Genomic DNA, 23,473 nt, shown 5'->3' on the forward strand with positions numbered 1-23,473 from the left:
ACACAATTTGAATAGTCAACAAAACATTCCAAAGGCCATTTGTTTTAGGAAGGATGCCAATTGAGTGTTCTATTTTTAAGAATGGAATTTGTCTGGATATCTGACATACAAAGCCTACTCTGAAAATCAATTTTTAAAAAAAAAAATAGATTTGTAAATGTTATCATAATTGCACAGCACAGAATGTTGTCTGATAGAATAGAATGGGTAAAATGGGTAGCCTAATACAGTAGTCCCCGATCAGAGATTCGAGCTGCCTGGTCCACGGTTGTAAAACGTCTGGTCCTCCCACATCTTGTCAACCATACATTCTTGACTGTGTGAGTGATGCTATCGGTAGCCATGGAAACCCGATACAATAGATTCATTCCCCCTGCCTCTCTCCCTGGCCAGTCCTCTCCATCCATTGAAAAGCTCTTGACTTTGCGCATGTACGGCCAAACTGAACATTGCATCGACTCCAAGATGGCGTTAACACGTCTGGCTTGCATTCTGGTCCTCCTCTCAACTCACTGTAAGTAAATACATGAGGACTGCGCTTTATTTCCCTAGCCTATTGCCGTTGCTGAGACATTCTGGACGAGACATTCTGGACGTGACACTCGCTTGTGTCATTTGAAATGAGCTACTTTGTTATTTGCGAGACGTGATCTGCGTAAGGATATAAGTGATCATTTCTGACCCAACTCTCTCAGTAAGCTAGCTATAGCCAGACAGCTATTTTGTTATTAATAGATGATGTTCTGATTTAAATGGAGATATATTCAATTATAAAGTAGGCAATCGAAGATCAGAATTAAGAAATGGTTTGGTAACACTAGAGCCTCAAGCCCTGTTGTGTTGGCTCGTTGGAATGTTTGATCTACCCAAAGCCGGACAGTGCAGTTTGGCATTTGGAAGTATGTCTAGTTTATCGAACTCTTCAGAGATAGAAACCTTTCGTAAACTGCTCTACATACAGTTAGCATGTTTTAACTGGATACAAACTTTACATTATGAAATAACAAGAAGAGATACAATGTATCCGTTAATTTCGAGGCTTGTTTTTTAAAAGTGGATGAGTCGAGTCCCCCTTTAGTCTGTCTCCTTACTTTCAAAAGTGTTCGACTGTAAATACATCTATAAATGTGTTATTGTCTAAGAAATAAGTATTTGATATAAATATACGTTTGCTTAAACGTTTTTAACGTGTTTGAATTGTGGTTGATAAAAGTTCAGACTCGCAGTATTCAGTGATGCGAGATAACGGTTTTTTCCATTGGGGAATAAAGACACAGTCCGCGGGAGGAGCCTATCTGAAAGCAGCAGGCAGCTCGCTTTGTCAGCGTTGAGAACTCTTTGAAGAGCGGTTCTAAAATGTAGATTTTGTAACTTTTTATTAGCCATTTCAGATTAAGCGATTTGTCTCGGCATGTAAACAGTTATTGTTTTGGTTTGACCCTAATTAAAACATGAAATAACTATTAGAACTGTTTACAATTTGGCCAGATGCAGAGACAAATCATTAAGCTATGTTGCTGGAAGAGTATGATGCAATTTGTTCCCATGAAGCGCTCCCTCGTGTTTAACTCATGCATACTCAGATCCTTCTCAGACAGAATGTTTAATCATTATGTTGACATTTCAGAGATACATTTATATCAACTTCCACAATTGCTGATGCCATTGACATGCTAAATTAAACGAAATAGAACTCTGAATAAGAATAATTAAATAAAAACATTTTGAATTGTTCCCAAATGTTTCCTAATAGCCCATAGCAGGTGCTATAGCTTACCTCATATTAAAACTGTAATGAGAATTTGAATCAATAAGTTAAGGCTACTGATATACACAACAAATAAGGCTAGATTATAGCAGGATCTTAAACAGCACCACATGATGGACTTGTGGTGGTCATTTGCTTTAGGGTTTAACAGTTTTTCCTGAAGTGCTAAGCATGTATTGAATCCTTCTTGAAGAGAGAGACACAGAACAAAAGGAGGCACAGACCTGTCTGTGCCTTCAGCCCCTCTGGTCATCCAAGTGTGTGGACTGGCTTAATTATCTGTCTATTTAAATATGGATAGCAAGAAGGCTGCTTCCAAAGATGGTGCTGGTCTTTCAATGTCGCCCTGGAATTAGACCTACTGAGAATCTGATTTAGTGTGTTTGAAGTCATGTTGCCTATTATTTGACAGTTTAGCCAGTTGTTATTGTCTGAAGGCTATATACTATAGTTAGAGCTGGTTAACCTTGATTGTTGTTGGAAAGATTGTTACCACTCAATTACAGTTCTGAAAGAAAAACATAATTCACAATTTGAGGACAATAACTTGAATCAGCTTTGTACATTTAAACACCTGTTACTATGTAATTTGATTTTATTGCTTAAATGTACAAATCTATTTGACCTCTTTTGTTATGCACATTCTTTTGTTGGTTTTAGGCTAATTCATCATTGGCTTGTTTTTTGTCATAGTTTGAATGTATTTTAAATAGGTATGAGAGAGATGTACAGGTTTTTTAATAAGACGTTGGGCCACCACGAGCCGCCAGAACAGCTTCAGTGCGACTTGGCATAGATTCTACAAGTACACTATATATACAAAAGTATGTGGACACCCCTTCAAATTAGTGGATTCAGCTATTTCAGCCACACCGTTGCTGACATGTGTATAAAACTAAGGACACAGCCATGCAATCTCCATAGACAAACATTGCAATAGAATGGCCTTACTGAAGAGTTCAGTGACTTTCAACTTGGCACCGTCATAGGATGCCACTTTTCCAACAAGTCAGTTCGTCAAAATTCTGCCCTGCTAGTGCTGCCCCAGTCAACTGTAAGTGCTGTTATTGTGAAGTGGAAATGTCTAGGAGCAACAATGGCTCAGCCGCAAAGTGGTAGGCCACACAAGCTCACAGAACGGGACCACCAAGTGCTGAAGCGCATAGGGGGGACCAACTCCATATTAATGCCCATGAATTTGGAATGATATGTTCAACGAGCAGGTGTCCACATACATTTGGTCATGTAGTGTATCTGGAGCTCTATTGGAGGGATGTGACGCCATTCTTCCACAAGGAATTCCATCTTCTGGTGATTTGTCGATGGTGGCCGGAAACGCTGTCTCAGGCGCCGCTCCAGAATAAGTGTTCAATTGGTTTGAGATCCTGTCAAGACTTAGAAGTGCCAAGATATGTGGGAGCTTGACAGTGCTCAAAGTGGAACAGTACCAAGCCAATATAAACCAAGCCAATATTCTTTCATTTTTATTTGGACTTGCGTGTATTGTTTTGTATTGTTAGGTATTACTGCACCGTTGGAGCTAGGAACATCAGAATTTAGCTACACCCATGACAACATCTGCAAAATATGTGTATGCAATCAATCAAATTTGATTTGATTAATATTAAGATATTTCCTTAATAGTTTTAGAAGAAGCACCTTCACAAATCTTAACCCTTCAGGTCCAGTCACCTCTATTTGAAGTTTGAGAATTATTGGCTTCTTTGACCTCAAGAAATGCACATTTATTCAGTGGCAGTAAAACTGGTTTCCAGTCTGAATAAAAGTGAAAGAAAGATCAATTACAATGGATGTGGCAAATGTCATTTCAGACTTGATAAATTACCCTTTAGGAAATGAGTGGGAAATTGATTAGGCTACTCACGGAGACATGACCAACTGAAATGTGAGAACCTGGTCTAGTTTTTTTGCCCTATGGCAGCTCACAGTAAGTCTGCTTAAAACTCATACCTCTTTGGGTGAGAAGAGAAGTCCCTTATCTGAGGAGATATGGGAGAGAAAAGCAAGCTGCCTCCTTAAGCATGAAACACATCGAGTATCCCATTGCCGATAGACAGCCTATAGGTACTTTTCACAGTGGGAGGCCGTTCCTTCTCTTACCAGAACAAAAGCGGCACCTGCTTCATACCGACCTGTTAGCAACAAACCTATCGATTCTACTTGTAGAATCACAATGCTCGTCAGCGGCCAACAACGACTTTGAGACAACCAGAGAGCATGAATCCCCCCCAAAAGGGGGGCATTTTCTCCATCCATCCACGGATGAGCCAGTCACACTTCATATGCAATGTAGGCTATGGGATGGTAGCTAGCTCAGATGCAATGCACACAACACTAAATACTTATTCCAAGCTAGCTACCACTGTAGCTAGTATTGACGTTATAATTAAATCACAATGGATTAGCTAGTTTCAATGAAACAGCTGCCTATGTTAGCTGCCGAGTGTTGTGCAAGCCAGGGAATATGCTAACGCCTTTGCTTAGCTAATGTTGGAGTATTTTCACATGATAAGTCTCTCCATCATGGCTAAATGTTTGGTCTCACACACACACACACACACACACACACACACACACACACACACACACACACACACACACACACACACACACACACACACACACACACACACACACACACACACACACACACACGATGGAGGATAAGACACCGGTCTTTGCTGACTTAATTTAAACAAGAGCCAGATGACAGGTGTTTTTTCATTGTCTAAAATGTGTGGCATTGCTGGTGGGGACGACAGGAGTTGGTTAGTCCCAGGGAAAGTGCTGATAGCGCTTCCCCCCAGGAGGTGCTTGTTGTCAGATGCTTCCCTTCCCATCCACAGCTTGTGAGCAAATGTTTGGAGCACTCCCTGAATGGCATGCTGGAACCCCCGGGCGAGTCACATACAGCTTGACATTTTAGTGTAGAGAGAGTAAATGGCAGGGAAAAAGAGAAAAACGAATAGCAAGCAGAGAGGAGTGGCTGCCCAGCAAGCACAGAGAGTTAAGAGTTATTCCCAACAGACAAAGCAGTTGTGTGAGAATGGTAGACCCACTGTCCGTTTAAACTAGCACGGTAGCCCATGTCCTGTAATTAGGCTTGCAGTTAATCTATCCTGAGGTTAGGTTTTGACAACAATTTGAATTGACATTTTGAATAATGTATTATGCACGATTAATGCAGATTCATCTCAGCATTTAGAAGTTACACTGAAGTTAGAGCTAATCATTGACCAACAACAAGCCCACAATACTAGTTATCTACAGTACCTTCTGAAAGTATTCAGACACCTTGACCTTTTCCACATTTTGTTAGGTTACAGCCTTATTCTAAAATTGATTAAATAGTTTTTTCCCCTCATCAATCTACACACACAATACCCCATAATAACAAAGTAAATTTATAAAAAATGACAAATGGAAATATCACATTTACATAAGTATTCATATCTTTACTAAGTACTTTGTTGAAGCACCTTTGGCAGAGATTACAGCCTTGAGTCTTCTTGGGTATGATGCTACAAGCTTGGCACACTTGTATTTGGGGAGTTTCTCTCATTCTTCTCTGCAGATCCTCTCAAGCTCTGTCAGGTTGGATGGGGAGCGTTGCTGCACAGCTATTTTCAGGTCTCTCCAGAGATCGGGTTCAAGTCCGGGCTCTGGCTGGGCCACTCAAGGAAATTCAGAGACTTGTCCCGAAGCCCCTCATGCGCTGTCTTGGCTGTGTGCTTAGGGTCGTTGTCCTATTGGGTCGTTGTCCTTCACCCCAGTCTGGAGCAGGTTTTCATCAAGGATCTCTTTGTACATTGCTCCGTTCATCTTTCCCTTGATCCTGACTAGTTTCCCAGTCTCTGCCACTGAAAAACATCCCCACAGGATGGTTCCAGGTTTACTCCAGACTTGACGATTGGCATTCTGGACAAAGAGTTCAATCTTGGTTTTATTAGACCAGAGAATCTTGTTTCTCATGGTTTGAGAGTCTTTAGGTGCCTTCTGGCAAACTCCAACCGGGCTGTCATGTGCCTTTTACTGAGGAGTGCCTTCCGCCTGGTCACTCTACCATAACGGCGTAATTGGTGGAGTGCTTCAGAGATGGTTGTCTTTCTGGAAGGTTCTACCATCTCCACAGAAGAACTGTAGAGCTCTGTTAGAGTGACCATCAGGTTTTTGGTCACCTCCCTGACTAAGGCCCTTCTCCCACGATTGCTCAGTTTGGCCAGGCAGCCAGCTCTAGGAAGAGTCTTGGTGGTTCCAAACCTCTCCCATTTAAGAATGATGGAGGCCACTGTGTTCTTGGGGACCTTCAATGCTGCAGAAATGTTTTGGTACCCTTCCACCAGATCTGTGTGTTGACACAATATTGTCTCTGAACTGTACAGACAATTCCTTTGACCTCATGGCTTGTTTTTTGCTCTGACATGCACTGTCAACTGTGGGACCTTATATAGACAGGTGTGTGCCTTTCCAAATCATGTCCAATCAATTGAATTTACCACAGGTCGACTCCAATCAAGTTGTAGAAACATCTCGAAGGTTGATCAATGGAAACAGGATGCACCTGAGCTCAATTTCGAGTCTCATAGCAAAGGGTCTGAATACTTATATAAATAAGCTATTTCTGTTTTGTATCTGTAATACATTTGCAAAAAATTCTAAAAATCAGTTTTTCCTTTGTCATTATGTGGTATTGTGTGTAAATTGATGAGGAAAAAAACATATTTAATACATTTCAAGGCTGTAACGCAACATAATAAGACTATAGTGTAACAACATATGGAAAAAGGGGTCTGAATACTTTCCAAATGCACTGTACCTTGGATAACCGCTCCACAAAGGACCATGCATGGGATAAAGGCAGCGAAGCACATGATTCCAACAATGGAATGGCCCGAAACAGCTGAGCAGGAGTGGGTGGATGGGTTTGGGGAGAAGGCACGAGTGACCAGAAATATCTATGGTGTCCCTCCCAAACCCCAGACACTGTTTGTTAGCAGCAAATGCGGCATTGTGAATAAAAAGCATACGGAGGAAAAAAACTTCTAATGTACTGTGAATTACTTCACCCCTCCCACTCACCTGTTTTAAGTTGGTCTTAAAGAGAATGAAAGGGTAGTTGACTAAGAAATAAAGCATAACAGAAAAGCTGGATTTGAATGGTCTTTCATGACATAGAAATCCACTTGAACTTCGCAGCAAGAACTTGAAAGGTTATTGAAGTAGGCACTACCCTGCTTTTATATATTTGTTATCCTTTTGGTAAGCAGTAGCAGATGCTGAGGGGAAAGTTGAAAATGGACATGCTTATGTTCCAGGAATGGAAAGCACGTGCATTCTTCAAATGGTAATAAGACTATCGTGTGGAAGAGGCATTGATAAAAAAATAAAAATAGGTCTAGAGCCTGGCTGCTAGGCTGAAGGTAGTTGGCCAAAACCCCCCATGAAAATATAACATCAGCTTTGGGTCGTCTCAGATTTGTTGTTGTTGTTGCCCATCTGTAGGCCTTGGTGGAATTTTGATCGAGGACAACAATTATTTATATTTCTTACAGATCTCACTTTTTTCTGTTGTGAGATATGGCATAATAAGTCTGGAAGTGATATTTCACCTTGTCAGTAGCAGTTGAAATCTGCTGTTTGTAATGCCAAGACATTATCATAAGATGTTTTTTCTGTGTCTGCGGGATCATCTTTGAAATGCTCATCAATTGGCTGTCTGAGTTTAGGGCAGTGTTTGGGTGATTTCCTGTTTGCCGATCTTTATCTGTAGTCACGTGATCCCTAGGGGAAGAACGCCGGAGTGGTTTTCCTCCCTGTGTTCATTCAATAGATTCAGACAGAGCCAGCACATCAATAGGTCAGGAGGAACCGCCATCAATCACACATTGGGATGCTGTCAATATAGGGAAATAATTAGATTCATTAATGGCAGGGCACAGATAATAGAGTGAATGCTGCTGAAGCACTGCCTGTCTGAAAAGGCAAGGGAAGTCTGGGCTACATGCTAGGAGTCATAGCCAGATAATCGCTTTGGATTCTTCCTCTGTTTACCATACTGTCACAAAGGCAATTACTCTCTCTATAAATAGTCAGATGGCAGAATCATATGACAGCCTCAGGTGTTTGAACGCTGTTCATTCCAAAGCATTGGGCTTGTATTCAAGCAACTCTAAATATATGATTCGAGATTAAACATATTCATATCTAAAGCATAGTAAAATAGAAGCTATTGGCATTATCTGAAAATGCATTTGTTCATCTTAAATCTTCTCTCCAATTTTTAAATATCAAATACACATTGACGACAACTGGCTAGTTCCAGCACCATCATCACCGCTTTTCTACCCTTCTGAAAAGGCAATTTGGCATTTTCAGCAAAAACACTTTTAGTTCCTAAAACACGTCTATCACCAACAGCCCAACTGACAGTCAAAATACTCTCCTTCCTGTGATCTGCAGAACTGACAATGACTCCAATCCCTCGTAGCAGCCAGCTGAGTTCTTAAGTGTCTTCTACAGTATGAAGGGCAGATGACACCAGCCTTGTGATAAAAAAAGACATCCCAATCATTTTGTTGACCATAACTAATCTCTTGATGTAGGGCCTTGCGAAAGAGACCGGTATGCAAGAGCCATGTATGTGGTTGTACGGCCTCCGGGTAGTGTTGTGCGATTCTTGCGGTAAGACCTGACAAAAATGTTGGTGGTCATCCAAAGGAAGTTTTTATTTATTTATATTTTTTTATTTAACCTTTATTTAACTAGGCAAGTCAGGTAAGAACAAATTCTTATTTACAATGACGGCCTACCCCGGCAAAACCCTAACACGAACAACGCTGGGCCAATTGTGCTCCGCCCTATGGGACTCCCAATCACGGCCGGTTGTGATACAGCCTGGAATCGAACCAGGGTCTATAGTGACGCCTGTAGCACTGAGATGCAGTGCCTTAGGCCGCTGCGCCACTCAGAACCCATTGAGTAGCATTGCGGTGTTAGGTTCTAAATGAACAGTGTAAAAACTCACGGACGATTTGTAAAGCTCAAACCAAGTTTATTCACCCAAAGGGTCAGACAGCTGAAGAGACAAAGACATGTTTCCACCAGCACAAGTATATATACCCCAATTTGGATGAAGTCTCCTCCTTCCCTCTAAACATTACGTCTTTATTGCTAGGCAAGAAGTTAAGTGATGCAGGTAATTAACTGTTCCTTAATGTGACCTGACCTCGGCCCCCATTCCTCACTAATCCACAGCTCTCCACCCTTATCAGTGACTGCAACATTGTGATCGCCTTTCCTTTACTCAGTACATTCCAAGCTTAATTGACTCCACCATATACATTCCTCCTACAGATAACAATTATCTTTTGGTGTAGGAACCAGACTGTGGCATTCCTCATTTTCATAGGATACCTGATGATTAACAATATTTGCAAGATGGCGCCGACAGAGATGGTCGCCTCGCTTCGAGTCCTTAGGAAACTATGCAGTATTTAGTTTTTTTATGGATTATTTCTTACATTGTTACCCCAGGAAATCTTAAGTCTTATTACATACAGCCGGGAAGAACTATTAGAAATAAGAGTGAAGTCAATTTACCAACATTACGACCAGGAATACGACTTTCCCGAAGAGGATCCTCTGTTTGGACCACCACCCAGGACAATGGACCTAATCCCAGAAGCTGACCCAAAACAATGGCGCAGCAGAAGGGGCAGATGGAGCGGCCTCCTGGTCTCTTGACAACAAGGTAGATGAACTTTGAGCAAGGGTTGCCTTCCAGAGAGACATCAGAGATTGTAACATCCTCTGTTTCACAGAAACATGTTATCTCTCGGGATATGTTGTCGGAATCGGTTCAGCCACCGGGCTTCTCCATGCATCGCGCCGATAGAGATAAACTCCTCTCTGGGAAGAGGAAGGGCGGGGGTGTATGCTTCATGATTAATGACTCATGGTGTAATCATAACAACATACAGGAATTTAAGTCCTTCTGCTCACCCAACCTAGAATCCCTTACAATGAAATGCCGGCCATATTATCTCCCAATTTTGGATAACTAGTCACTTTAAACAAAGCCTTAAAGTAAGGCTTTGCTATGTTGATGGTCCATTACATTACAAAGAGTTTCTAAGACAGCTTGTCTGAATGACTTAAAGACAGCTATTGAAGCCACAAATCCATTGTATTAATATGGACAGAAAGACTGTGCTGACTTGGCCGATGAAGTTTAGTTCAGTAAGGGCTTGCTATGTTTATAAGACCATGTAGGCAGCGACATTACATTCCACTACAAAGAGACCATTTATTATTGGGCTTGTCTGAGTGACTTCTAGACAACCACAGGAAGCCACAAATCCAGTGTTAGTCATGACAAATCAGTAATGATTAGAGTTAATTGTACAGTACGTCACAGAGCCATGTCTCTTCGACACATTCTATTGTGCATCCTCATTGTGTGTTTAATTGCATTTCCAAGCTGTCTGCTAACCTACTGGGTGTTGTAGAGAGAGTTTATCTCCAGCCTCGATATTCAAATATAGCCACTTAAAAAGGACACAGTGTGTTTTTCTTTCCTGGCTTTGAATTAGCATATTCTACCTTTGTGTGTAACTATTAATTCATTAGCCATCAGTCGTTATGAGTTGTTATCAGAGATGGAAACATGTGCGTTCACTGAAAAATGACTGATATCTGAAAGGATCACATGGAATGTTCCTTTCAACATGGAACCCTTTTACCAACTCTCACCAGGGAAGACAAGAACACTTCTAGCCCACCTCTATGATCATCTTTAATGAATGCATAACTTACCATGACAAAGTAAAGGACTTTCCAATTAGATAGCTAGAGCATAACTGAGTCATGGTCTGGGTAAATATGCTATCAAACCAATTACTTATTCATGTACACCAAACATGTCATTGCTTCTGTCATCAAAGTGAAGAAAAAGGATCTTCCAAGAGGGTTTGAGTGCCACTGAGGTGTTAATACATATGCTCAACTCACCTCTGTCAGAGTTAGGCTTCAGATTAATAAATGCACTGAACTGCTGAGGAATTCATTCATTTTGATACAATGGCCCACACAAATAACACTGTCATATGTGTTAACTGTCTTGAAGAGTAAGATCATGCTTGTTTGTTGGTGAAATAAATTACAGTAAATTGTCTAAATCAAAGGAAGAATACGGTTTGGTAATCGTATTTAATGAATTACATGTTAACTGGGTGACTCATAGGATACCATTTCATCTAACATGATTCTGTGTACCATCAAAGGAGTGAAGAACATGTTCCCATTCATTTAGTTAAGTGCTTCATTATTGTTTGAATTTATTTGGTATCGAGAATCAAAAATGTACCGTAGCTCCTTTCAAAGCTGAGCAGAATGATGCTGCTGTCTGAATGGCATTCCGTCTGTTAGATGTTTAGATTTGGCATTCCCAGGACAAATCAAAGATATTCCAATTTCGCTAAGTTAATTACCATATAAAAAGCCAATGATATTGATAAATTACAGTAAAGGAAAACAGTTTGAAGAAAATGTCATTTTCACTAGTAATCCAAAATCTCACAACTGATTAGATGAAATACTTATCATTGTAAAACGTCTGATTAGCTTTCCCAGTACAGTGAAATACCATGGAAGCCTAAGATATGAAATATTAGCATCTCTTCTAAACTGAATGGACCTTTGCGAGACTGAGAGAGACAGAGGCACTGGATCTAGGCCCCCAAGGAGGGTGGTTCTGTGAAGTTAAATGCCCCGATATGAAGATAGGATAGGATAAAGTAATCCCTCTCCCCCCCCCCTTAAAAGATTTAGATGCACTACTGTTCCACTGGATGTCATAAGGTGAATGCACCAATTTGTAAGTCGCTCTGGATAAGAGCGTCTGCTAAATGACTTAAATGTAAATGTAAATGTAAACAATGCCACTTTAAATAATGACACTTTAATAATGTTTACATATCTTACATTACTCATACCATATGTAAATACTGTATTTTATACCATCTATTGCACCTTGCCTATGCCGCTCGGCCATCGCTCATCCATATATTTATATGTACTTATTCTCATTCACTCCTTTAGATTTGTGTGTATTAGGTAGTTGTTGGGAAATTGTTAGATTACTTGTTAGATATTACTGCACTGTCGGAACTAAAAGCACAAGCATTTTGCGACACTCACATTAATCTACTCACCATGTGTGTGACCAATCAAATTTAATTTCATTTTGATTTGATTTATTTCTAGTTTAGAAGTCAGCAGTGACCAGTGAGTAATGGGGGTGGAGTAGGGGTTTGGTGCACCCTAAAATTAACTATCTGACTATCTATGTGCCAAATAAATAATCACCAGCTCAGGGCTCTAGTTATGCATTTGGTTTGCTAACTTGCTAGTTAAGTGGCTAGCTTGCTCGATCAAGCTTCTTGGTTACAGCAGAGAATCAATCCCCTCCTGGATCAAGATCCCTGCTGCCAACATTTTTTTCCATTCAGAAAGAAATAGTGGCCCTTGTGTGCACTGCCGGTAATACTGTATGGCACAGGAATATTATGAAGGTATGAAAATCTGGAGTTCATCGTGACTTCTCACTGTAGTGTTTCTCACGTTTCTACCCAAGGTAATCGTCCCAGATGCTTTATCAGCCCAGTGCCCATATGCCAGAAATGATTCATCATCAGGCAGAATCTCAGCATCAAAACAAGCTAAATCATTCTTATAACTATCTCAAGCTCAGGAAATGTAGTTGGCCTCTGTGAAGGGATGTGCGCGTCTTGTGCTAAGGCCTGACAAAAATGTTGGCAGTCAGACAAAGGGAGTTTTTGTTGAGTAGCATTGCGGTGAGTAAGGGGGGTGGAGTAGGGGTGTTTGGGAGTTCTCTGTGACTTCTCACTGCAGTGTCTCTCACGTTTCTACCCGAGGTAATAGGCCCAGATGCTTTATCAGCCCAGTGACACAAATGCCACAAATGATTCATCATCAGGCAGAAACTAGGCATCAAATCATGCTAAATCATTCTTATGACCATCTCAAGCTCAGGAAATGTAGTCCATTCAAGACTGCCATGCCATCCCAAATAATCCATCAAAGTATGACATGTTTGGTAATACAGTTTCAGTAATTTTGTCCAGAGCTTCTTATTTGGGTAGCTGATTGGTATGCCTACAACCTACAACTACAGTTTCAAATTGAATGTATTTCACAATAAAGCCTCTCTCTTCAAACGAGGTATGTAGGAGTTAGCAAGTTCACTGAACGTCAGAATTATGGTGACTAGGCGATAGAGAACAGACAGAGCTACAATAAATTATTATTGATTTGTGTCAAACAAAGGAAGGCCTTAGTAGAATAAATATCCTGTTTACTTTTGAAAAGCCACCATTAGCATCCGACTTGTAATGTACATTTAGCTGACTGGTCAGATAGTGTTGGTAGATTGTAACCAGACCATCTGGTGACCTGGTATTGGGGTTAACACTTGGGCTACAGTATTAGGCCTAACTGGTAAAAAGGATGATTTGATGCAGCAGAGATGCGACAGTGTAACATTAACTGAGCAAGTATAACCTCAGTAATTCATTTGTCCCATTAATGCTCTTAATAAGGATACTCTTTATTTTACAGTATGTTATTTCCCTGGCACTTACTTAGAAATGACATGGTGAAATGGTAATCACTCAATAATTACTTAACTTAACTATTTGTTTAGTTTATTTGGGATTCATTGAAACAAGAAGCAGCATTAGTGTTGCTATATTTGAAGGACCAAAAAATATCAATTGTTATCACATAATTTGACTAGTTCATACTAAGTAATTATAAGCAGAGACAAGACTAAGTATAGCTAGACATAAGAACATATCTTCATGATAGCTTTCAGCTGACCTAGTCTGGAGCACTTCCATTAAAACTTCATCATCAGTTAAGCCTGAGAAAGTGTCGGACCAAGCATGTATAAAATACTCAGTGAGCGCTGAAATGTTTGATATCGAGCGACATTAATGGCATTTCCTAATCCTGTCAGAATGTATCACAGGGACGTGGGCAACCCTAGGTTTTTGGTTTGCCATGAGTCGTGCTTGAGAACACGGTAGAAGCCCAGATACAGCATGTACACAGTACAGTTGCCACACGTGTGTGAGTGCATACCCTGGGTAAGTGCCTGAGATATTTGTCGGCATGCCAGACATTGGTGGCGAGTTTGTAACATGGTGGCCCTAGACTGAGCTTCATAAGAGGGTGTACTGCCTGTAGTACTTGCTTGTCAACCATGTTACAGCAAGCTGTAGAAAAAGAAAAACAATTTGAGTCATTTTTATTGTGACTCAGAGGTTTGGCGGGCATTTGTCATCACTGTAACCGGACGCTAGACAAGGCCGCAGACTCAGAGCTGTAGAGAGTTTAGACATCCGTGTGCTTAAGAGTCCATTTTAGTAGCAGAGCCTATCGGGGCTGATAAGGGTGCTTGCCTGAACTGGTGATGTTAGCAGGTAAAAAAGAAAAAGCCAACGCGTGGAAGGTCACAGAACTTTGAATAGATTTTCTTAAACACTGCCGTGTCAGCCATTGGAAAGAAAAAGCGAATAGGACAGAAAAAAAGATGTGGAACAACTCATCAAATTTGTCACATCTCTCTCATTTCTAAGGCAGGAAGGTTGCAATTAAACTAAATGGTCAGTTTCTCAACATTCTAGTCCTATTCTAATGTGAAATGCAGCAGAGACATCCCAAAATGACCACACTATCTCATCTGCCATTTCCTCCTAGATAGTCCGACTTCCCGAGTTGAACATGTTTACACAATGGTCATTATCAGGTCTTACAAGATAACCTTAAAAGGAGCCAACAAGACCTTGGAGAGGTTTTACACAGGCAGAATAATCAGACATTATTATTGGGGATGATTGTGTGAGGCTTAAAAGAGATTCTCACAATGTGGAAAGACATCACAACAAAGATACTAGTACATTCACCATAGCCATATAGAAGAGATTCATTGTAACGCTGGAATGAATTCAAGACCACTCTAGATGGTATAGAGATATAGAAATTACGCCTTGTGAACAAAGCAAATGTATCGTGGCAACATGGGAGATGAGAAAAAGACAGATTAAACTTGTCATTTTAAAACCTATTTAATCCCAATAGAAGCAACAATAATACGTTTGAAGTCAGGATTATAATAGATTGTGATAGAAAATGACATGTTTTCTTTGTTATTCATCCATTTTGTCATGGCAGAAGCTCAAAGGATGAATATGAAGCACTAGGCCTAGATGCAGAATTTGTGGCGTCTCCCCTGGACTAACATTCCTTTCTAAAAACAGTGCTCTGTCATTGATTGATAGGACCCTCTATGCATATACGTTTCACACACACACAGTCACAATTAACAGAAAGCTGTACAGCCTCATCCTTTCATATCCCCCCTCCCCCATTTACATTTTAAGGCCCTCACTGTAAAAACCCAGATCTTAAAACATAGGCTGCTTGCATACCCATGTAGAATGTTGAATACAAACCATGAAAATAAATTGTTTTGAGAGATATATCCAGACAGCCCCGCACATTTTAGATGAAAGTACAATGACCCTGGTGGAACAATCTGGTCAGGCGGCACCATAAGAAGATTTGCTACGCTTGACCTGTGTTCTTCATTTCCAGTATGCACTGCTGGTACGATGAAGACATGTCTTATAGTCTTTCTGAAAGAACAATGAGAGCACAGATGTGCGGCTCTTGAAATATTGAACGCATAAAACAGCGGAGTGACAGAATAAAGCCAACAAATAATTTATTGAGAAAATAAATAAGAATGGTAGAAAACATAAGAACAAAAGCCTTTTAGTAGGCAGGACAGGTTATTTTACGGTGCTCACACACTCTCCTTTGGATGAGGAGAGGAAAAACACAAACGTTTACCCCCAGCTTCCTCAGACCCATCCATTCCGGTTGTATCCGGTTTGAGCCAGAACAATGATCTTATGGGTTTGTGCATTTTCACCACACTTTCAGAGGGAATCTATATCTCTGGGCTGATGAGTCCCTCTAAATAGCCTCCGCCGATTCTCAGTGTAATTAATTCCCCGCTCTGAGGGTCATTCATGCGGAACTGGCCAACCATGCAGTTTTATTTCAGATCATCAACACTCAGGATCATCCTGCATTTGACTTTGGGCAGCATCCTGTGGTTTCAGGGCATAGGTTAGCCCAATGTAACGAGACAGACCTGGGAATGAAGGGACTCAGAAGGTCTCGTGATCAAACGAACAGATCTACAAGTGGCCCCAGATGTGAGCAATGAAGGTAGCGTAGAGTACTGTATGTAGGTTAAACCTACCGATGTCCACTCAATTTGACGGTTTCCCCCCAAGAGTTTAGCTGGATGCTTGTTTAGACATCAAACAGCAGTTGGCCAATCGGTTGGAGACATCACTTATCAGGGGTGGGGTCACTATAATTGCTATGTGCAGCTGCAAAGATTCCATCGGAGTCTGGACATTCCATACTGGGAGCAATATGCAGACCAGTGACACTCCCCAGTAATTGACGGGATATTCTCCTTAGTGTGACTAATGAGTTTGGCCATAATTATTTCCCATTTAAAGGGCCATTTAAAAAAAAATCTTGGTTAGCTGAGTTATGCTAGAATTACTCAGCTAGGACTGTAATAATACTGTTAACCTGTATCATTAAAGTGCATCTTCCAAGGAATTCTCCATTGCATGATATACAGAAGATGAGAACAAGCATAGCAAGAGACCATAAGACAGAGACTGGTGATCGTTCTCTCTGGTTTGGAGATGGGGTTATGAACACACCTCAGCGGTGCACTACACTTCTGTCTAGTGAAAAAAGCACAAGGATTACACCCGGATCTGGAATTCTCTCTCTGGATCAAGATCCAGATGCGAACATGTTTCTTTTTTGTGAGTCCGTCTTGACATGTAAACAGTGTGTAATCTGCCATGTAAATCATTGTCTTTCAGAGCTTCAGAGAAAGGCAAACGGTATATTGAAAAAAGTCCCTGCCAATGTCATGTTTGTATGCAACTTTTTCCACCCTTAAATCTTGATGTGTCCCCCCTTTTTCCAATTTTAAGTTTGAGGCAAAAAAATGGAGGGCAATCGAAGGTGGAGCACTTTTGCTTTATCAAACAGAACACCACAGAGCACTTAGGTTTGACTTAAGGAAAAACAGGCAGGTGACAAAGGTCAACAGCTGTCCTCTATTTTTTGCCATGAACTCACTTCTGTGACTCACCATTGTGTCGAACCACCAGGTTGCATTGTAACATTGAACATTATGTCTTACTTCCTGTGATGGCATGAGTGTGACTACATTGCTAGCGTTAAATCCGGCCACGGAATGGGCTGCATGGAGCGCTCAGCAGTTTTGCTATGCGGTGCGTTTGTTCGGCATTTCCCATGGAAACCCGTGGGGGATTCCTCCCGAGCAGGTGATGGAAGCAGGGGTCCTTTGGGGTTGTCAGTGGTAGCATGAGGCTCAGATGGTTATCCCCTTTTCTCCCACCTGTTGCTCAGCAACATTCTTTGCCCTGCTCCTCAGACTGCCTATGCTAACTATTTGAGTCTGGAATATGCTTTTGTACACATGTTGTTCTAAAGGCCTGCTCACTGGGTCAGTCGCTGGGATCGCTCACCAGGGAACTGCACACTTTGATGTCGCAATCCTTCAAAGTACACAATTTTTGATATAGGAGAGCAATCCTTTTTGGTATAGGAGAGCAATCCTTTTCGGTATAGGAGAGCAATCCTTTTCGGTATAGGAGAGCAATCCTTTTCGGTATAGGAGAGCATTGTGTTAGAATCTAGTCTGGAAATGGTTATGAAATAGTCCTGATTTATTCCATTATATATCCTAGGTTGTGGAATTTAGCAGTCTTTAGAGTTGGGATAGTGGGTGGTAAGAATGAGTCTTCCATCAGAAAAGTCAGAACACAGTCATTTTGTGATGCCAAACATTAAAATACAAACCATACTGTAGTAAACACTTTAATTGACATTTACTACATAGACTATATCTTAGCAGAACAATATAATTGCCTCTGAGCACGGCGCTTTTTAAAATATAATTTGGACAAGGGTATTCACACTAACAAGCAAGGATTATCAAAATGGACAGTAAATAAATGAACAGGGAACGTTATGACTGTTGTCGTTAGTTGACTTCAAATTTTTCCCTGTCCACGCTTATCAAACCTCTGCATCACCTGTGACCAGTTGGTTAGTGCTGAGTGATTAACAGAAATATCAGTTATTTTTCATTTTTAAACAACTAATTGACCGATTTGAATTCCATTTAGTTCAGCTTTTTCTGTGCTGTGAGCTCAGTGCGCACATTGCACGTTTTCTCTAGAGATAAATCAGTTCAATCGCGAACTGTGCTATGTAGTAGCAATTGTAGTTTCCAACAGGCCAATATTCTACATAGTTTAGCGCAGAAAACGTGGTAATTAGCTACAATGACCATACATGCCTACAATCCATTGCGTGCCTACTTGTCCAGTCTGTGTTTCTTTTAGCATGCTCCTTAAAAGAGAGAAGACTGAAGAATGCGTTATTGAGAGGGATAGAGAGCAGTTGCTTCAGGTGGTATCGCTCTACCTGAAAATACATGATCTAAGTGATTGATAGTTGGTATTCAGCAGTCATAAAAGTATGTCTTATTTACTTAGAAGCTCTACTAAAATAATTGTCAAAGCATAGGCAGCAGCTCTATAGAGATGAGATGATGACTTGGAATGAAAATAAAGTAATCAAATAAAACTAATGTAATATACACAACAACTGAAATATTTGATTAAAATAATGTGAATAAATGTTGGTTAATAAGTGAAGTAATAGGCAGTCACTACTATCATGGGACTTTTATCAATTGTTTTATTCGGATTATTAAACAGAAACTGAACCAACCTCAAAAAGCACTAATCGCTCAGCACTACCGGTTGGTTGTCCCCACTATGTCAAAAGCTTTGGGTGACCTCACATTCTACACTCCCCCGCACTCACTCCACACTAACTGCTTACTAACTAACAATTAAACAGGCCAGAACTGCTGCCCACAGCATTTAACAAAATATAGAGCCATATTTACTTCAAATCTGGTCAAAATAAATATTTTGTTCAAGTATGGATCTTTTAGGTGGAGCAGGATATGGTCTGAACCCAGACTCCCTCATTCGATAGTAATGATTGTGGACAGCTCTACACCGGAATAAAATGTAGACACTACTATTTTGTCAGTAAATAAGTACAAAATAAAACAAGTCTAGTTTGAATAGTCTGTATGAATGCCGCACACCATGTTTAGTTAGTCTACATGTTCAAACCTCACCCCATGTTATTTGTTTTCTGAATCCAGTCTTGCGTAACTGCCTATCATTTTCAAGAGTCTATTCATGGAGTAATGGCGGCCTTGATTTAAAGGCCCTACCCCGTTGACATTCATCATTGCTACCGAATCACAGTGAAAAAAAGTGGAGAGAGGACACATTTTTCATTGGGTTGCCATAGTGCACTTCCTGCATGGCCAGTATATGCAAAATAATGACTTTTATGGAAAGAAAGACATAACTGAGGTTAATTTTACCTACAAATATATAGATGTCTAGAGGTGTGAACCTTCCTCTTTGAGTCAGCAAAGATGCTAGTTAATTCTGCCTACAGTTTCTGTTAATGCCAGTAAGAATTACATTATTAAAGGAATACCTTGCAACAGAATCATGGGTGATAAAAAATGCATCAAATCATATGCCTGTTAACAACCAGGACGTCATGAAACCACAGTATGAAACCAGAGTATTTTATGTAAAAATAACCAGCTTCACAGAGCTAAGTGTCCAGAATAGAGAGATGAATATGGGGATGTATAGGCTATTTATGCATTCAACTGGGCTAACTGTCCAGGCATTCGGAGTTGCTGCCCCACTGCACAAGATGCCTTTGTTCAGGAGTGCAAACAAAAGGCAATTAATGAGATCGGCTATGGGGGGCCACTGTGTGGAGAGGAAAACAATGGGAGCACTGGGATTTGTGCTTGGCCTGCTGTTCTATGGCCGATAGGATCTCAATGAGTGGTCTGAATGCTGCTGGGAGGCCCATGATGGAGACTTTATGAGCTCCCTGCTGCCGTCTCACACACTCTGCCCTGTGAACACCACAATTGTGTTGCTAAAGAGTAAGTGACCGTCTCTGGCTGTGCTACAATGCGTTTCAGCCATTATCACATTGCCCAATAGAAAATTGGCATGTTCCAATCAGTTCCAACAGGATCTAAGGCTATGTAGTAGATGACTCCCATTGGGAAACACAGACATGAAAAGATAAAGCCAAATCACTTTGTTAAGATTTAGATATATAGGTTGTGAAAAGGCTCAGTTTTGTGAAATACTAGTGAGGGAAAGCTCAAGTGGGCCAATGAAGTCTGGCCAATGGCCTCGTCTCCAGAGGCAGTGTCACAGGGGACTCCCTTTCAACTCAGCTCTTTTCAGCGCACAGCGAGCATCCTTTGGACCAGGAGGTGAGGCGGATTAAGGCTTTTGGCCTCACTAAGTCAACACGTCTCTGCTATCAGTGTGACATTATTATTCAGCTGTCAGGCAAGCCTTAGCTCACCGGTATCTGCTACACACATTGGCCGGCACTAACAACAATGGCTGCTTATCAATGTAGCCCAGGCCAACGTGGCTGAGCCTAGTGTATCGGTTCAACGAGTCTAATCGAATCAAATTTCAAATAGAGTTGTATTTGTCACATGCGCCGAGTACAACAGGTGAAATGCTTACCGGTACTTACAATCCCTTAACCAACAATGCAGTTCAAGAAAAAGAGTTAAGAAAATATTTACTAAATAAACTAAAGTAAAGAATACAATAAAAAGTACAGAGGTTGTACACAGGGGTTACTGGTACCGAGTCAATGTACGGGGTACAGGTTAGTCAAGGTCATTTGTACATGTAGGTAGGGATAAAGTGACTATGCAAAGATAATAAACAGCAAATAGCAGCAGTGTAAAAACAAAGGGGGGGGGGGGGGGGGGTTCAATGTAAATAGTGTGGCCATTTGATTAATTGTTCAGCAGTCTTATGGCTTGGGGATAGAAGGTGTTAAGGAGCCTTTTGGACCTAGACTTGACGCTACGGTACCGCTTGCTGTGTGATAGCAGAGAGAACAGTCTATGACTTGGGTGACTGGAGTCCTTGACAATGTTTTGGGCCTTCTGCTGACATCTAAATAGGTCCTGGATGGCAGGAAACTTGACCCCAGTGATGTACTGGGCCGTATGCAGTACCCTCTGTAGCGCCTTACATGCTGACCAAAATAAATGTACACATACATGTTATTCAATCATTGCACCCACACTGCTCGCGCGCGTCGAAGAGCGCCTAGAACTTGGTTCCCACCTCTCCCATCTCCTCATTGATTTTTAGTAGCATATACCCACGTGCCATCTCCTCATTGGTTTTTAGGAGCATATACCCACGTGGGTGATTGAAAGATAAACTGAGGAACACAATCCAGTCCAGTTGATAGTGGTAATGCAAATTAATGTTGGTTGCCAACTGCCATATAAAGTCTTAAGAAGAAGAAGCCTGAAGGAGGAGAGATTACTAGAAACAAACTCGGTTTACCCTTTTATCTGTGGATGAATTGTTGGAGTTTACCTTTTGCATTTCAGGTAAAATAACAACCCAATGTTTTTTAGCTAGCAACAGCAAGCTAGCTAGCTAGCTAAATTGCCATAAATGTTTAATGGTTTCGACCTGTCACCAAATTAATATTGTTTGTTCAGAGTTCATTTTGATATTTCAACCTGCGTTTTCTGATTGTTCTACTGTGGGTGTACAAAATCAACATGTGCACGATGGTGCACACGTACATACGGCTTTGGTCTGGTCAGCATGTTAAGGTCGGATGCCGAGCAGTTGCCATACCAGGCGGTGATGCAACCGGTTGGATGCTCTCGATGGTGCAGTTTTAGAACTTTTTGAGGATCTAGGGACCAATGCCAAATCTTTTCAGTCTCCTGAGGGGGAAAAGGTATAGTCGTGCCCTCTTCGCGACGGTCTTGGTGTATTTGGACCATAATGGTTGGTGCTGTGGACACCAAGGAACTTGAAACTCTCTACCCACTCCACTACAGCTCCGTCGATGTGAACGGGGCCGTGTTCTCCCCTCCTTTGGACTGTAGTCCATGATCATCTCCTTTGTCTTGCTCACATTGAGGAAGAGGTTGTTGTCCTGTCACCATACTGACCTCCTCCCTATAGGCTGTCTCATCGTTGTCGGTGATCAGGCCTACCACTGTTGTGTCGTCAGCAAACTTAATGATGGTTGTTTAAAACTTAATGATGGATGTTGGAGTTGTGCTTGGCCACTCAGTCGTGGGTGAACAGGGAGTACAGGAGGGGACTAAGCAACCACCCCTGAAGGGCCCCCGTGTTGAGGATCAGCGTGGCAGATGTGTTGTTGCCTATCCTTACCACCTGGGGGCGGCCCGTCAGGAAGTCCAGGATCCAGGTGCCGACAGAGGTGTTTAGTCCCAGTGTCCTTAGCTCAGTGATGAGCTTTGTTGGCACTATGGTGTTGAACGCTGAGCTGTGGTCAATGAACAGCATTCTCACATAAGTGTTCCTTTTGTCCAGGTGTGAAAGGGCAGTGTGGAGTGCGAATGAGATTGCATCATCTGTGGATTTGTTGGAGCGGTATGCGAATTGGATTGGGTCTTGGGTTTCCGGGATGATGGTGTTGATGTGAGCCATGACCAGCCTTTCAAAGCACTTCATGGCTACCAACGTGAGTGCTACGTGGCGGTTTTGATTTAGGAAGGTTACCTTCGCTTTCCTGGGCACAGGAACTATGGCGGTCTGCTTGAAACATGCAGGTATTACAGACTCGGTCAGGGAGAGGTTGAAAATGTCAGTGAAGACACTTGCCAGTTTGTCCGAGAAGCACTGAGTACACGTCCTGGTAATCCGCCTGGCTCTGCAGCCTTGTGAATGTTGACCTGTTTAAAGGTCTTGGTCACATCGGCTGTGGCGAGCGTGATCACACAGTCATGCATGCTTCAGTGTTGCTTGCCTCAAAGCAAGCATAAAAGTCAGAGCTGGTGTAGTCCTACTTGCAAACTATTACAAAGGGACTACAAAGGGAAACCCAAACGCGAGCTGCCCAGTGACGCAACCCTACCAGACGAGCTAAATGCCTTTTATGCTTGCTTTGAGGCAAGCAACACTGAAGCATGCATGACTGTGTGATTTTAGTTCTTGCCTGTTTGATGGTTTGTCTGAGGGCATTGCGGGATTTGTTATAAGCGTCTGGATTAGTGTCCCGCTCCTTGAAAGTGTCAGCTCTAGCCTTTAGCTCGGTGCGGATGTTGCATGTAATCTATGGCTACTGGTTGGGATATATACGTACGGTCACTGTGGGAACGACGTCGTCAATGCACTTATTGATGAAGCCCGTGACTGAGGTGGTATACTCCTCAATGTCATTGGATGAAACCCGGAACAAATTCCAGTCTGTGCTAGCAAAACAGTTCTGTAGGGTAGCATCCAAATCATCTGACCACTTCTGTATTGAGCGAGTCACTAGTACTTCCTGCTTTAGTTTTTACTTGTAAGCAGGAATTTAGAGGATAGAAGTATG

General features: G+C 41.5%; 1 protein-coding gene across 1 annotated transcript in view; it reads left to right on the forward strand.

The window, feature by feature from the left end:
- Window positions 1-390: 390 nt before the first annotated feature.
- LOC115136008 (junctional adhesion molecule 3B-like) overlaps window positions 391-23,473 on the forward strand; it is a 43,738-nt gene continuing 20,655 nt past the window's right edge. The window contains exon 1 of the mRNA XM_029671327.2: window positions 391-514. Coding sequence (XP_029527187.1) covers window positions 430-514 — 85 coding nt within the window. The 5' untranslated portion in view covers window positions 391-429. The remainder of the gene's footprint in view (window positions 515-23,473) is intronic.

The sequence above is a fragment of the Oncorhynchus nerka genome, linkage group LG10 (genome assembly GCF_034236695.1).
Source record: "Oncorhynchus nerka isolate Pitt River linkage group LG10, Oner_Uvic_2.0, whole genome shotgun sequence".
Classification (NCBI taxonomy): Eukaryota; Metazoa; Chordata; class Actinopteri; order Salmoniformes; family Salmonidae; genus Oncorhynchus; species Oncorhynchus nerka.